General features: G+C 39.3%; 1 protein-coding gene across 1 annotated transcript in view; it reads right to left on the bottom strand.

Annotated features, from left to right (window-relative positions):
• IRAK3 (interleukin 1 receptor associated kinase 3) overlaps positions 1–15,744 on the bottom strand; it is a 54,698-nt gene that overhangs the window by 21,782 nt on the left and 17,172 nt on the right. Inside the window, exons 2-6 of the mRNA XM_043562968.1 lie at positions 13,174–13,356; positions 8,241–8,299; positions 7,566–7,620; positions 6,151–6,302; positions 2,277–2,341 (exon numbers count right to left, since the gene is read on the bottom strand). Coding sequence (XP_043418903.1) covers positions 2,277–2,341; positions 6,151–6,302; positions 7,566–7,620; positions 8,241–8,299; positions 13,174–13,356 — 514 coding nt within the window. The remainder of the gene's footprint in view (positions 1–2,276; positions 2,342–6,150; positions 6,303–7,565; positions 7,621–8,240; positions 8,300–13,173; positions 13,357–15,744) is intronic.

Genomic DNA, 15,744 nt, shown 5'->3' with positions numbered 1-15,744 from the left:
AAAGTTAGGAATAAATGCTTTGTAGGGCGCCTGGGTGGCTCAGTGAGTTGAGTGTCCAACTTAGGCTCAGATCATGATCTCGCGGTTTGCGGGTTTGAGCCTCACATCGGGCTCTCTGCAGTCAGTGCAGGGCCTGCTTCAGATCCTGTGTCTCCTCTCTCTGCCCCTTCCCCACTCACCCTCTCTCTCAAAAATAAACATTAAAAAAAAAATACTATGTTGGCAAAAATATGGTGAATGAGGCACTCATATATGCCTAGTGTAGGTATAAATTTTTATAACTTCTTTTGGAGGACAATTTGGTATTATATAATGCGTGTAACCATTTGACCCTGTAATTTTATTTATGGGAACTTAGATCTACTCAAACAGTTACAAAATAACATATATACAAGTTTTTCTGGGGTGCCTGGCTGGCTTAGTCAGTAGAACATGTGACTCTTGATCTTGGAGTCTGATGCCCCACATTGGCTGTGGAGCCTTAAAAAATAAATTAAATATTTAAAAAATAAAGTAAAAAAATAAGTTTTTCATGTTGCAGCATTCTTTTCTTTTTTTCTTTTTAATGTTTATTTATTTTTGAGAGAAGACAGAGACAGAGACAGAGCGCTAGCAGGGGAGGGGCAGAGAGAGAGGGAGACACAGAATTTGAAGCAGGCCCAGGCTCTGAGCGGTTAGCACAGAGCCTGACGTGGGGCTCGAACTCATGAACCGTGAGATCGTGATCTGAGCCGAAGTCAGATACTTAACCGACTGAGCCACCCAGGTGCCCCTGCAGCATTATTTTCTAACATTAAAAGATTAGAAAAAAATCTAAAACTCTGTTAACATAAGAATGGTTATTCAAATTACAGTACAGGAACACAACAGAATACTAAAATAAGCAACGTGAACAGTATATTTATGCTACCTCTGATGGGAAAATAAGAAAACAAAATACAGGGCCACCTGGGCAGCTCAGTCAGTTAAATGTCCGAGTCTTGATTTTGGCTCAGGTCATATCTCACGGTTTGAGCCTTGCACTGGGCTCTGTCCTGACAGCACAGAGCCTCCTTGGAATTCTCTCTCTCCCTCTCTCTCTCTGTCCCTCCCCTGCTCCTGCGCACGCACATGCATGTGCTCCCACGCTCGCTCTCTCTCAAAAGAAATAAACTTCAAAAAAAAAAAGAGAGAAAAAATACATACATACTTACTTGATGTAAATGCATATAAACCTTTTTCTGGGAAGAGGATCTTAAGCTTTCATCAGATTTTCAAAAACCCATTAACTCCCAAACAGATTTCTAACCACCGCTTTGAGTTAGAAGTTTCTTGTGCACTGTATTATGTTGCCATATTTTAGATCTCCGGGAAGATCTACAAAAAACTGATGACTGCTGCCTTTGGGACAATCAGCTGGGTGGTTAAAGACAATAGTGGAAAACTCCTTTTCTTGGTTTACCCTTTGGCACTTTTGGAATTCTGAAAGATTTCAATTTGTTACTTGTTCATTACAAATAAATACAGCTTACATGTAGAAATCTACTATTACAATGCTGGCTTTAGTTTCTTGTTGACTAAATGGTATGCGTTAAGTTTTTCTGATTAGAACTCTAATGTTTTGATTGCTGGCCCAGGGTACAAAAGCAGGATTTAGCACAATGACTCCTCTTCCACCACCATTTCACATATTGGTTTAGAAAACATCTGAAAAGAACATTTCTTTTCACAAAGGGTGCCGATGAAGTCTGTAGGGTTAAGGACCTCCGATGAGCCGGCTGGATAGCCGCACAGCTGCAGTTATGAATATATATGAAAATGAAGTCATTTTAGCTTGTCTCTGAGGACCCCTGGGCTCATGAATGAAATCCCAGAAAACAATATGCACATCAAAAGCACTTGACTTCTCTGTCTAAACGCTCTTCCCAAAGATGGTTATACTGACAAAAGTTTCTTGACTAAAGTGTCTCTAAGGAAGGGGGGAATGGTAGAATAGACACAATTCTAACGTTCGAGGAGTTATTTTACATTCAGCCATGTTAGTCACACATGATTTAATCCACTTCCTTGTGACAGTTCCTTGTTAAAATACGTTCAAGTGAATTATGTGAATGGTCTATTTTAAAATGTGTTCTGAAGAATATACTAAAGCAGATGTCAAAAATTTACCCAAAGTCCTAACATCCAACCCACCTTTATTACATGCCCACCATGCCAAGCACTGTGTTACAGAATCAAAGATGCACAAAGATGAAAGCCAGGCACAGAGGCAGAAATTCCAGACCAAATATACTCACAGTAGTAAAACTTCAAGCTCAGATAAAAACTGCTTCCATTGTTTCTTACATAGCATTTTTTTCTCCTAAATATCATGGAGAAAAATAAGAAAACAAAATTAAGGAAAGGATCTCTGTTTCTGGGATTTGTAAGCCAGGGTCTACAGTCTTCCTGAAACCAGCTGACCTTTTTGATGTAAATGCATATAATTCTTTTACCGGGGAGAGGATCCTTAGGTTTCATCAGATTTTCAAAAACCCATTAACTCCCAAACAGATTTCTAACCACTGCTCTTGAGTTAGAAGTTTTTCGTGCACTGTATTATGTTGCCATATTTCATATTCGAACCCCTTTACCATATTTTGTACACATTTACATACATTTAAAAACATTATATGTATTCAAAGAAAATCCCATGACAGAAATCCCCTACTCGGTCTCACAAAGGATCCAGTTTGTGATAGCTGTATTCTGGTTAGAAGGGGATTTCACCAATTCGGTATTTATGATTTGGGTCATTTGGATATGTCGATTCAGGTTTACCTTTGTATTAATGTTGAAATGGTGGACTTACTAAGAAATTGAAAAACGTAACTCCTTACTTCAAAGAATCTTCAGAAGCTAGCCCAGTGCCTGACACAGGAATATTTATTGAATACATTAATGAATTCAGTAATATTGTATGAGCGCCTACTCTGTCCCTGGTATTGTTCGTGATGGCTTTAGTTTATAAACCTTATATGTCGCTGCGCGTCTCTGCATCTCAAGATCCTAACTTCCACCACGAAAGAGTTAAGTACATTGTTAGGCTCCATCAGCTGTAAGTTTCTATCATTTGTAAATTGCAAGACAGGGCAGGGTTTTTAGAGCTCTGTTCTCAGGAAGAAAGGGAGAGAAATCCAACAGGAATTCTGGAAGCTATTTTCCAAGTTAATCCAGGAAGTCAGAAACAATAAACGAGGCTAACAAATCATTTTCGCGGACCACTTTATGAGAATTTACATTTTAAAATACCATTGTCCTGGGAGCCAGGTGGATTTGGTCTCAGTCTTATTTCTAACACGCAATATTTGTGACTTTTTGTCACTTAACCTCCCTGAGATCGCTGTTTTCTTAATCTGAAAAATGAAGGGGTTAGTTTTTTTGTTCATGCTAACCTAGCTTAACTCTCAAAGTTTGGGTCTGTGCACAAGGAACATCAGCTCCACAGGGAGCTGGTAAGAAATGCTGACTCTCAGGTCCCTGCCCAGGTGTGCTCAACCAGAATCTGTATTGTAAGGTCTCCAGGCGATCTGGTCGCACCCATCTAAGGCATCTTGTACACTTTCCCACTTCAGTCCCTCCAGGAAAGGTTAATGAAGTTAATGTTCCAATTTTACAAAACCACATTTCTTTAGAAACAAATGCTCTATGGCTAAGGCTTCATTAAATTTCCCATCTTTCCCCGGTGTGTGTGTGTGTGTGTGTGGCACACACTTAGGACTTTGTATGGTGTCTAGGCCTTTGGTAACTTTGTTACTTCCTGTCCTTTTACTCCTAGAGATCAGCAACTAAATTCACGAAAAGGACATACACACATGCTTCATTCAATTCACCTAACGAACATTTACTGAGCAACTTTCATGGGCCAGGCTCTGTAATAAGGCTCCGGGATTCAAAGATAAATAAGATCTTTAAAAACCATCATCTAGTCCATTGGGAGAGGTGCGTGAAGAAACCAGTATTAGGAGGTATTGCTATGGTGCTGTGGCTGCACATTGGAGGGTCACCAAAACTATACCAGAAGGGTTGGAGGCAATCAAGGAAATGATCATTGTCCCTAGGACAGGAGGGAAAGGAGATCTAAAGGCAATGACATTCCATTCTGAAGCCAGACTCCTGGAATAAAAAATAAATAAATAAATAAATAACCCCAAACCTCCCAAAACCTTCCAAAAACCTCACAAAAACTCCCAGTGTGAGTTGGTGGCAGCCATGGAGAGAAGAGGAAAGTAGAGAGAGGGCTGGAACCTTTTGGGGAGGTGGCCGTGGGGCTCAACCCCAAGAGAACATACAAATGGGACTGGGACACACTGGCCCTAGGAAACAGGCTTCAGTTAGGCCACCTCTAGATAACCACATTCTCTTTGTTGAATGGTGTTTCATTTCTTTATTAGACCGTTTGTCTCCTCAGGAATCTTGAGACGTCCGTATAAAATCAGTGGGTATAGAATGCTATGTAAGGACTTGAGAAATCAGGTTAGTAATTAAAGAAAAAAAAGGGCCCCATAATCTAAGCTGCAGAGGAGGAATCGCCCGAGATCCATCCTCTCCCCCATTTGCCCAGCCCTATCTCACCGATCGTGAGATTTGGTCCATTTCACCTCCTGGCTTAGACGTGCCTTCTCCTTGCCTCTGCCCTAGCTCAGAGCGGGGCTTCTCAACGCTGGCTACCCATCCGAACCACGTGGGGAGCTTTGAAAAAATACGGATGCCTGCCACCACTATGCTGACCTAACCTGATGCTGAGGGATCATTTCAAAAAAGCTCCTGAGGTGACTCTAATGTTAGGCTTGAGGACATGGGTTTAAGTCCCATCCATCTCTTCACTACCCATCTAAAACCCCCTCTATCCACCCCCAGCCTAGTCCTTGCCATCTCTGCTCCAGTGCCTCTGCCGACTTCCAGCCCATCACCTAACCTGTGCTCAGAGTTATATCTCAAAAACACAAACCTAATCCGTTCACTCTCCCACTTAAAACCCGCCCACCGACTTGAGCCATCTTTCCCGTGTCATCTGCCATTACCTTACCACCCCCCACTCTATGTTCCCTCCACCCAATGATCCGTTATTAGTGAGTAAGGCATATGTTTGCACACACGCACCTCCAGGCTATTACACCTGCTATTTCTTCCACCCAGAAAGCACTTCCCATGCCTCGCTCCCCGCCAAAATTCTACTGGGCTTTCAAAATCCAGCTGAGAGGTCACTTCCTTTCATTCGCTTTTCCCATTTGTCTATTGCAGAAATGTTTATCAAGTACTTCCTCTGTGCCAGGCTCTCTTCTGGGTGCTGGATCTGCCCCTGCCCTGGCTGTCTTTTCTGTGCTGCCATGACCTCCTGGTGCAAATCCGGGCTCAACTACTTCTCATGCTGTAGCTTAATCTTTGCTTTCTTTACCTGACCGTTTGTTTGCCCCACAGGACTGAGCTCCCGGAGGATGGAATGATGCCTTATTCATCCTTGCCCAGCACCCATTTCACAGAGAGAGTTGAATGAATGTTTATTGACTGCTGACTAACGATGAAGAACGGCAGAGCAGTTCTTCTGGGTGTATGTGTGCATACCTGTCTCTTCCTGACTCCTGGGTGTGATACCCCAACACCCTTTCTGCTTTACTGGCTGCAGTCACTCAGCTTTCTCCTAAACTCCAACTCTGATCATTGCCTCGCTCCTTCTATTTGAAGCCTCCCCTTTCCCACCCTCTTGAACTGTGATAAACGATAATTTACAAAGCAGCACCAAAGACCAATCTGGGGCTTAGCCTGTGAAGCTGCCTGGAGGAGACACGGCCCATCCTAAAAACAAGACCAAAACCAAAACAAAACAACACAAGAAAACTGGAGCAGACCAGCACAGGCAAAGTGCCAAGCTCCTACACAGCTCTTCAGAAAAGCCTTTCTCCTTTGACACATCTGGGGATGGGAAGAATTTCACTTCCACATTCCTGCAAGTCAGGCATTCATTTCATGGCCTTTTCTCCAGTCACCTGAGGTCATATATCTTATTTCCATTTATTAAATTTTATTTTCGAGTATATCGCCTTTCAATGTTGATGAAAAATGACACATTCTAGCATGAAATATGAGCAAATAAATGGAACTGATATCCTGTGATAGTAATTCTTTCCATACCTGTTTAAATAATTTAATGGCATATGTTCGGTTTTGGATCTCCGCTCTGTATACCTCAAAAATCTCCCCTTCTCCAATTAGGAAGTCTTTGTGGAAATTTTTGGTTCCATCTCTGATGTTTTGAAAGCTGACGGAGGATTTAAACAATATTCCTTAGGACAGAAAGTAGGGAGAAGATAAGTTACTTTTTCTTTTCTTTCTTTCTTTTTTTTTTTTTTTAAAGAATCAACATCACCATTAAAAGGAACCATAAGTTCCATATTAGAAATACTTCAGAGCCCAGCAGAGAGCCAGGAGCAGAAGGCCCAGGAACCAAAACTGAAGCCCATCTCCGCACACATACTTGGGTCTGGCTCCCACCATTCCACAGAACAAATGCCTTTTTAGATATCTGAATAATAGTACTGTGATTCTATCATCCTTCCAAAGAGGTCAAAGAACTCAGTTGAGGAAAGTTTTCCAGGACTCCACTTCTTTGTCATTAGATCAATGGGTTGCTTTTGACTCACTATGAACCTAAAATCATTCAAAAAAAAAAAAAAAACCTATAGGAGTAGAAACTTTGTTATGACTAAACAATATTCTCCAAGTATGACTGATAGAATCATTTTTCATGAGCCAAATCCTCTAAATTTCTAACTTACTTCCTCAGAGTAAATTAGGAAGATGCTTCAGCTTTTAAAAAAATCATCCAAAGCAGAGATTGGGAGAAAACATTTAGAAGGTAATCAAATACATATCCAAGGGGAAAAGCTTAACTAAATCCTTCAGAGCCCAATTTTGGCTATATTTCCACATTTGCTGTTTGATTTACATCTTACTGTTAAATCTTAAAGGACCAAAATTTTATCCAACTTCTCTAATTCTCTTTTGAACCAAGGAAGGTACAGATCTGGTGGTAAAGACGAGGCAAAGCAGCCTTAACTAGCCATTAACGTTGATCAGAATGATTCCCAGGTAGAATTAAATTATTCTCCCTGCTAATAAAGTAATAAAAGTGATAAGGAAATAATGAGACTTTCATAGTGACCTTCGGCATTGCTCTACAAACATCTCTAAAGATCTCTGCAAGGGCTATCACAATTTCTAACACTATATAAAACCCAATGTAATTTTTAAATGTTTTCCTGTGACACATAAAAATGCAAATTTCACTAACAGAAAGTATGAAACCCCCCCCAGGGAAGAGACCACAATTATGTTCTCCATTGGCCAGTGGATTTTTAATATAACAGTAATATATCATCCATCAGAAGTTAGTGTCAGTCAAAGCTGCAAGTATTTCAACATCCATGAAAATTTTACCCTAAACCTGCATATTAATGAATAGTTAATGTGTTCATTGGATATTTGTCTCTGTAAGTTAACTTAAAGCAAAGCATGATTTAAAGTAAAAAAAAAAATTTTTTTTTTACCTTTTTCATTATGTTCAGGAATAAGAACATTATCCACTGTGACACTGGCTATTTCCTAAGAGAGGAAATACATACTGAAGTAATTCCATTTCATAAGCCTAGAAAGAACAGAACCTTAACAGAAATCCAAAGCTCCCCCTGGACTATACAGTGCAATAGAGCAGAATCTAATTTAGAAGAAAGCTAGTAGAAAGCGAAGTTACTTTATTTAATTCAACGGTATTCATTGCCTTATACATTTAAAGCTTCCATACTAACTACAAAAACTCAAGTATCAATGTCATAGTTACAGTCAATTTTAAATGACTTCTAATGCTATAAAAAATGATCGCTGCCAATTTATTTGTTCCCATAAAAACCAACAGCAACATGCAAAATGCCAAGTAGAACAGGAAAATTAAAAGCTGAATTAAGACAAATGTGTAACTCACAGCACTCTTCCTAGTTCTAAGCTTTATCTATGACAGATCACTGAGAGGAGAAAGCTCTTCACTCCTTTCCCATAAATCTCTAGTTTCCTGAATCCCTAACCAAAGCAACGAGAAAGCTAAAGCTTTACTGGTTTTAAAAAAGTACTTGCAAACCATCATTTTTCTGTCTGATAATTTCATCCCCCATGCTCAATTATATATGCAACAGAGTTCAAGGTTCATTATCTCTGCACATACACTCTACCTTGGGTAACATGTTTGGAAATCTATCTCCATGATGACTCTGACTCTTCAAGGGTGCTCCTAAAAAGAAATAAAGGGAGGTAGATACAGATAAAATTTTATGTCTCTAATAAGCATGTTGTTTTTTTCCTTTCTTAGACTGTGAAAATAAACACCTTGCTAGTAGTGTTAATTTCTAAAGTTCACTTGCATTCCCTTTGAATGGTTACAAATTAACATATGTAAATAGCTTTGTAATGATCAAATATTATTCAAACATGTTTTTGTTTACCTAACGTATAATACCTACCTTACATTATTGATAGACATCATTAAAAATATTAAAGTAGAAAGTAGAAAATTGAAAGGAAAAAAGCAACATTGAATCAGCTTTTTGCCCATATATTTTAAAGTTGTATAACTATGGGATTATATCTCCTTAGGTTAGTTTATTTTGTATCCTCTCTTGTGCCGTAAGATATTAGAGGGGTGTGTGTGTGTGTGTGTGTGTGCACGTGTGATCAGCCACAAACACCTGTCACTCCTCCCCAAATATACACCGTAACTTCTGTATGTTCTATTTGAATTGAGGTAGTCTATGTAGCTTCCTGCAAAAGATGAAAACCCTGAAGTATCTTGCTGTCACATCTGACATTTTGATTCAGACTTCAGAAAAATTTTATTTCATCTCCTAGTTTTTCTTTGACTGTATTCTAATGTTTTAAAAAACTACTTTGCTTAGAGGACCGGCAACAAAACATAACCAATTAATAACAGACCTCCTTGAGCAAACTACAAGCCTAGATCTAGCAGGCATTCTCTAGAATATTCCATCCAAAAACAAAAGAATATACAAATACTTCACAAGAGCATGTTGAACAGTCTCCAGGATAGACCATATCTTGAGCGATAAAATGAGCCTCAGTAAATTTGGAAGGACTGAAATCATACAAAGCATATTCTCTGACCACAATGCAATTAAAATAGAAATCAGTAATGGAAGGAAATTTGGGAAATTCACAAATACATGAAAATTGAACAACAAGTCCATAAATAACCAATGAATCCAAGAAGAAATCACAAGGGAAATTATAAACTACTTTCAGATGAATGAAAGTGAAAACACAACATACCAAAACTTATGGGATGTAGCAAAAGGAGCACTTAAAAGGAGATTTATAGCTGTAAATGCCTACCTTAAAAAAGAAAAAGGATCTTCAATCAATAACCTGAATTTTCACCGAAGGAACTAGAAAAGAAAGTGCTAAATTGAAGGAAGCAAAGGAAGGAAAGAATTAAGATTACAGTGGAAATAAATGAAATAGATAATATAAAAACAAAAGAGAAAATCAATGAAACCAAAGGGGTTTTTTGGAATAATCACAAAACTGATTTAGCTAGACTAACCAAGAAAGAGAGGAGACTCAAATTACCAAAACCAAAAACAAAGAGGAGACACACTACCAACCCTACAGAAATAAAACGAATTGTAAGAGAATATGATGAACATTTGCATGTAAAAAATTAGATAACTAAGGGGCACCTGGGTGGCTCACTTAGTTAAGTGACTCTTGATTTCAGCTCAGGTCACGATCTTGAGGTTCGTGGGTTTGAGCCCTGCATCTGGCTCTGTGCAGGTGCAGAGCCTGCTTGGGATGCTTTCTCTCTCCCTCTCTCTGCTCCTTCCCCACTTGCGTGCTCTCTCAAAATAAATAAATAAACTTAAAAAAAATTAGATAACTGAAATGGCACAGACAGATTCCTAGAAAGACACCAACTGCCAAAACTAACTCAAGAAGAAATAAACAATCTGAATGGGCCTATTGCAAGAAAAGAGACTGAATTAATAATTTAAGATTTCCTACACACAAAACCCCAGGCCTGAATGGATTCACAGGTGAATTCTATCAAATATTTAAACAAAATTTAACATCAGTTCTTTACAAATTTTTCCAAAATAGAAGAGGAGGAAACAACTCCCAAATCATTCTATGAGACCCAATATTATCCTAATACCAATGCCAGGTAAAACTTCATAGGAAAACTATAGTCCAATATCTCTTATGAACATAGATGCAGAAGTCTTCAACAACAACAAGTCCTCAATGAAATATTAGCAAAGTAAATCCAGAAACATGTAAGATTATATGCCATGATCAAGTGGGATTCATTCGGGAATCCAAGATTGGCTTACAATATGAAAATCAACCAATGTAATACACCACATTAATAGAATGAAGAACTAAACCCATGAAATCCACTAACCTATCGTAAAAACCCAAGGAATAGAAGAGAATTCCCTCAATTTAATAAAGGGTATCTGTGAAAAGCCCACAAATAATGTCATACATCATTATGAAAAACTGAATGCTTTCCCCTTTACATCAGGAACAAGAAAAAAATGTCTGATCTTGCCACTTCTATTCAACCTTATACCAGAGGTTCTAGCCAGGGCAATTAGGCAAGAAAAAGAAATAAACATCATGGGGAAGTATCGTGTAGAATAAAATTTGAACTAAGGGCACTAAAAGTCATTGTCTTTTTGTTGCCCATAAAAAGGAAGGCAATATTCATTGTCATATAAAATTGAAGATTCATAATGGCTCTCCTAAGAAGCCAGCAGAAAACTGTGGATTTTATGTCAAAAGTAGAAAACAATTATGACCATTGAAATATAAATGCAAAATGTGATATGTAAGAGCAGGCATACCAGAAATATAATGAAAGCAGGTAAGGATTCTCGTTTCTTGAACAACCAGGCTATGTCCTAAGATATTAGGGAATGCTTTATGGATGTGAAAACACCTAATGGCAGCTACCTGAATCGCAGGAATAGTGACTGGGAGGAAATACAAGACTTTTCTCAGGAGGACTTATAAGAAATTCCAAATCCACAAAGTGATCTCTCCTCTAAAATGAAAACCATCCCACCAAACTGACAATTTCAAGGGAAGGGAGGCAAAAATGGATATTTGAGCAAATAATGGATTATTTGGATAACTGGTAAGTCTGTGCATGGGAGCAACAAACAAAGACTAAATCTTTTTATGCACTTTCAGTTAGGAACTCTAACTTCTAATTCATTGAGTAGCTATCATAGGAGACACGTGTTCAGTAGGCTCACTTAACGGTTTCCATGAATCATCACGCTGCTTCTTTGAACAAGCTAAACAACTAACATTTTAAAGATTTAGTTTCAAAGCATCCACTCAACAAGTTGCAATTAAATAATGCTATTTTTCTCAGCAAAGGACTCAGACCAAAATGCTATCCTCCTCTTCATCTCAGATTTACCTATCTCCTGATACTAGGGCAGTAAATAATTGTCTTTCCACCAATCAGCGAATCTCCTATTTTTAAAAATGAAATCAATTTTGCACGTGCAACAGGAGTCAAGCAAGGATGTGAAATTTTCGTCTACTCACAGTCCACATCATTCTCTGCTGTGTAAATAAACAACACAGAGAGTGAAAAGGTATCCTGAAATCTATTCCGGAATCTGTAAATGTAAAACATAACCCTGCGTCCTATCAGATTGGTGTGAGTTTATATTGTGAACGATAAGTTGTGTGGGTGGTTCCAGCAGCTGGAAAAGGCTCAGAGAATGAAAAGGCAGTGCATTTACAGTGTCCAGGGAGTCACTGTACTTTACTTGGTCAGTCAGCTTCGTAGTGAAGCATTCCATGGGACTAAGCCAAGTGAGGAAACAGTGACAAAAGAGATGAGCCACGTTTTACGGGAAATACTGTAGTGGGAGCCTATTGGGAAGTGTCTAATATCCCATTAAACGTAAAAAGCATATAAAAGTCAATCTGAAGGTACAGTGTTCTGGTACAAATTTCGCAGGATTTTTTCTAGGTAGGGGTGATAAGGTAGAGGTATATTTGCATGCAAATATATGGAACTAAAAATACCTCTGGACAAAAGAGCCAAAAGAACAAGGATGCTGATTCAAAAGAATTTTCAGCCTAAGAGCCCTGAGTCTGTAACGTAAGACCCAAGATCACTCGGGATCATTCTTGTTGAAGTGAATAAATCTAAAGTGGAGTAAACAGAACAGGGGACATTAGGAACTTATTTTATTGATAAAGAATGAACAGAAAAAATTTCATGAGCTTTCCTCATCAGGTTGCTTTTAAGTGTAAGTCATGACACAGCATCAGAAACACATAAGACAAATAGAGGGAGGTATTAGGCCACTGTGAAACGAGACTCGTAAGGCAGAGTTAGAGGCCCTGGCATAAAAACAGCACTGAAGATAAAAGATAAGCCCCAGGCATCATTTGCACTAAAATACAAGGGCGGGGGAAGAGAGAATCCAATTATATTTTGACTTATATGACAAAGCTAATTATAAAAGTATTTATGTTTTACTCAAACACTGTGATTCTGTTTACGATTCAAATAGTGTCAGAGTTTTGGATGGAAAACTGATTCTCTTAGCTAAGAGTGAAACGTTTAAAAAAGTGCAATTTAGAGGTACCTGGGTGGCTCAGTTGGTTAAGCATCTGATTTCGGCTCAGGTCATGATCTCACCGCTTGTGAGTTCGAGCCCTGCGTGGGGCTCTCTGCTGACAGCTCCAGCAAAGTCTGGAGCCTGCTTCGGATTCTGTGTCTCCCTCGCTTTCTGCCCCTCCCCTGCTCACACTCTGTCTCTGTCTCTATCTCAAAAATAAATATTTAAAAAAAAATTTTAATGTGTAGTTTACAAGTAAAAAATTTTAAAAACCCAAACAAGTGGTAGAAAGGACTGTGTTGTATAACATAGGCAATAAGGAAAGAAAGTGTCACCCAAAAGAAGTGACAAAAGCCTTCAGATAAAGCCTCAGGTAAGGAATCCTTGACATATAGTATAACCAGTCATGGTCTTGAACAAAATGCAATATTTACATTTATAAATTGCAAACTCTATAAGATAGACAGAGAGCCACATCATAAGAATCATAAATGTTTACCATGGTTCACAATTAAATGGATAGCTCGATGATGCCCCATCTCCTGGAGGATCTGTAACAAGTCACCGATGGTCTTGTTTTTCTGTGCCCAGGACCAGAGTAGTTCTCTTGTTCCACTTTTACCTTGGTCAACATATTTTTCGATGTGACGAACATCCAGCCAGCTGTTTGAAAGTCGCTCCGCTGTAGAAATCGCAACAGGAAGAACCCAACAATAGTTTACTTTTATTGGAATACATGTATAGGGATACTTCATATGTTTTAGTTTATAATTTTTTATAACATTATTTATAATTTTTATTTTTTTAATTATTTTTTTAATGTTTATTTATTTTGAGAGAGAGAAAATGTGAGCACAAGCAGGGCAGGGGTAGAGAGAGAGGAAGAGAGAAAATCCCAAGCAGTGTCCTAGCTGTCAGCACAGAGCCCCATACGGGGGTCGACACAGAACTCAATCCCATGAGCCATGGGATCGTGACCTGAGCTGAAATCAAGAGTTGGTCACTTAACCGACTGAGTCACCCAGACACCCTGTCTCATACCTTTATCCTCTGGAAAGTCTAAAAAATTTAAAAAGCCAGATACACATGGATGGATGAAATCCAATTGTCATCCGAGTGTGGTCGTGGGGACCCTCAACACGTCACCATAACTGGCTATGGAAATCAGCCTTTTCTTCTGCCACACACAAATCTGGAAGCTTCTCTCCAGCAGTAACCAAGGTAACCTCATTGGAGGACTCACCTATCCCCCAGTGATACTCTCCAAAGGTTGATGTCCTTTTAAAAGACGAACAGGGGCTCCGACCTGAGAAGTGTAATAAGCCCCCTACAGAACTATCTCTCTTCAGTCTATTTCAGACTCTAAAAGACTCTAAAGTTTTAAAAAATTTCTTAGGGAGCTACTACACTAGTTATAGGACTTGAATTTTTTTTTTTAACATTTATTTATTTTTGAGAGAGAGCATGCACCCACGAGTGGGAGAGGGGCAGAGAGAGGGAGACACAGAATCCAAAGCAGGCTCCAGGTTCCAAGCTGTCAGCACAGAGGCTGATGTGGAGCTCGAACTCACGAACTGTGAGATCAGGACCTGAGCAGAAGTCAGACACTTAACCCACTGAGCCACCCAGGCACCCCAATAGCTGCGGTATTTGAATCAAGACATCAGAAAGACAAACATCTTTTGATTTAATATGGCATCCCTTCTCCCCACATTTTCAGTCCTTCAAGGGTTTGCTAGACTATTCAGTTTCCTTCAACTTTCTGTTTTTGCTGAGAGTATAAGTACATCCTGAAAGTTGACAGAGATCACAACATGCAACCATAACTGCCCCCCTCTTCCTGTGGACCAAAAGTGGACTCGGTAGATATTACCAGCGCTCACCAATATTTCCAATCTTCTGCCCCTTCAGAGAGGATTACATCTTCCTGCCCTGGGTTAGTTATGCCTATGTGTCCCTTTCAGCCAGGAACACTGAAGAGCCAGGGGGCAATTCACCAGGTACCCATGCTCGCCACCAGGTATAAGCACATGTTGATACGGGGGTGCTTCAAGATCAAAGCCACCTGGAATGCTGGGCCACCTCATGAGGTCAGCTGTTCTGGACTCTCAGTGCTGTTCCCACAAGCAAAAAGCAAACTTCGGTTATGTTAACCACTGGCAGTGATTTGGGCAGTGCTTGTTACTGCATATAACTTAGCCTATCCTGGTCAATACCCACAAAGTTTCATCTTAAACGTTATGTTATTCAGTCACATCTTGTATCAGAAAAGGGTGAAAGGAAGTGGCATATCCAATAAAGGATGATGAAGTTGAGACATTCAACTGGAATGTATGCTTAGGCTGTAAAGGAAAAAACAGCTACAATAACGTATCTGACATCATTAAGTTGGACTGTTTTTGCCTTTCCTCCACATTTTAAGTTCTGGCAAGAATATCTTTATTATCTATTTCTTGGAAGAGATGATGTCTCATGAAGAGGCAAGGACTATCCAACTGTCAATATATGTTTTAGATAGCTTCACACTAAAAAATAGAAGGGGACCTTCAAAGCAAAAATATTTATCAAGATATAGTAACTCTCTATTTTTTTTTAATTAAGTCTGCTTTAATGTTTATTTTTGAGAGAGAGACAGAGCGGGAGAGGAGCAGAGAGAGAGAGAGAGAGAGAGAGAGAGAGACAGAATCTGAAGCAGGCTCCAGGCTCTGAGCTGTCAGCACAGAGCCTGACGTGGGCTAGAACCCACGGACCGGAAGATCATGACCTGAGCTGAAGTCAGATGCTCAACCGACTAAGCCAGCTGGCACCCCAGTAACTTAATTTTTAATGTATTTCTTTTGATGATGTGATCTACCTATTTGGTTGAGGCACACTTTTCATAAACACTTTAACTATTTCTAAAAGCTCTTAGAGGAAATAGTGCAAATCGGTACAATTTGTCAACAGGCCCAAAATGGCGTCACTTAGGCCAAGTCACCAAACGGGGCTAAATACCTAATCCAGTACTGTAGTTTCAACCTGCATCAGAAATATAAATCTTACCCAGTTAGTCAGGAATTTTCTGATCAGT

The sequence above is a fragment of the Prionailurus bengalensis genome, chromosome B4 (assembly GCF_016509475.1).
Source record: "Prionailurus bengalensis isolate Pbe53 chromosome B4, Fcat_Pben_1.1_paternal_pri, whole genome shotgun sequence".
NCBI lineage: Eukaryota > Metazoa > Chordata > Mammalia > Carnivora > Felidae > Prionailurus > Prionailurus bengalensis.
This window is presented reverse-complemented; position numbering and strand designations above follow the sequence as displayed.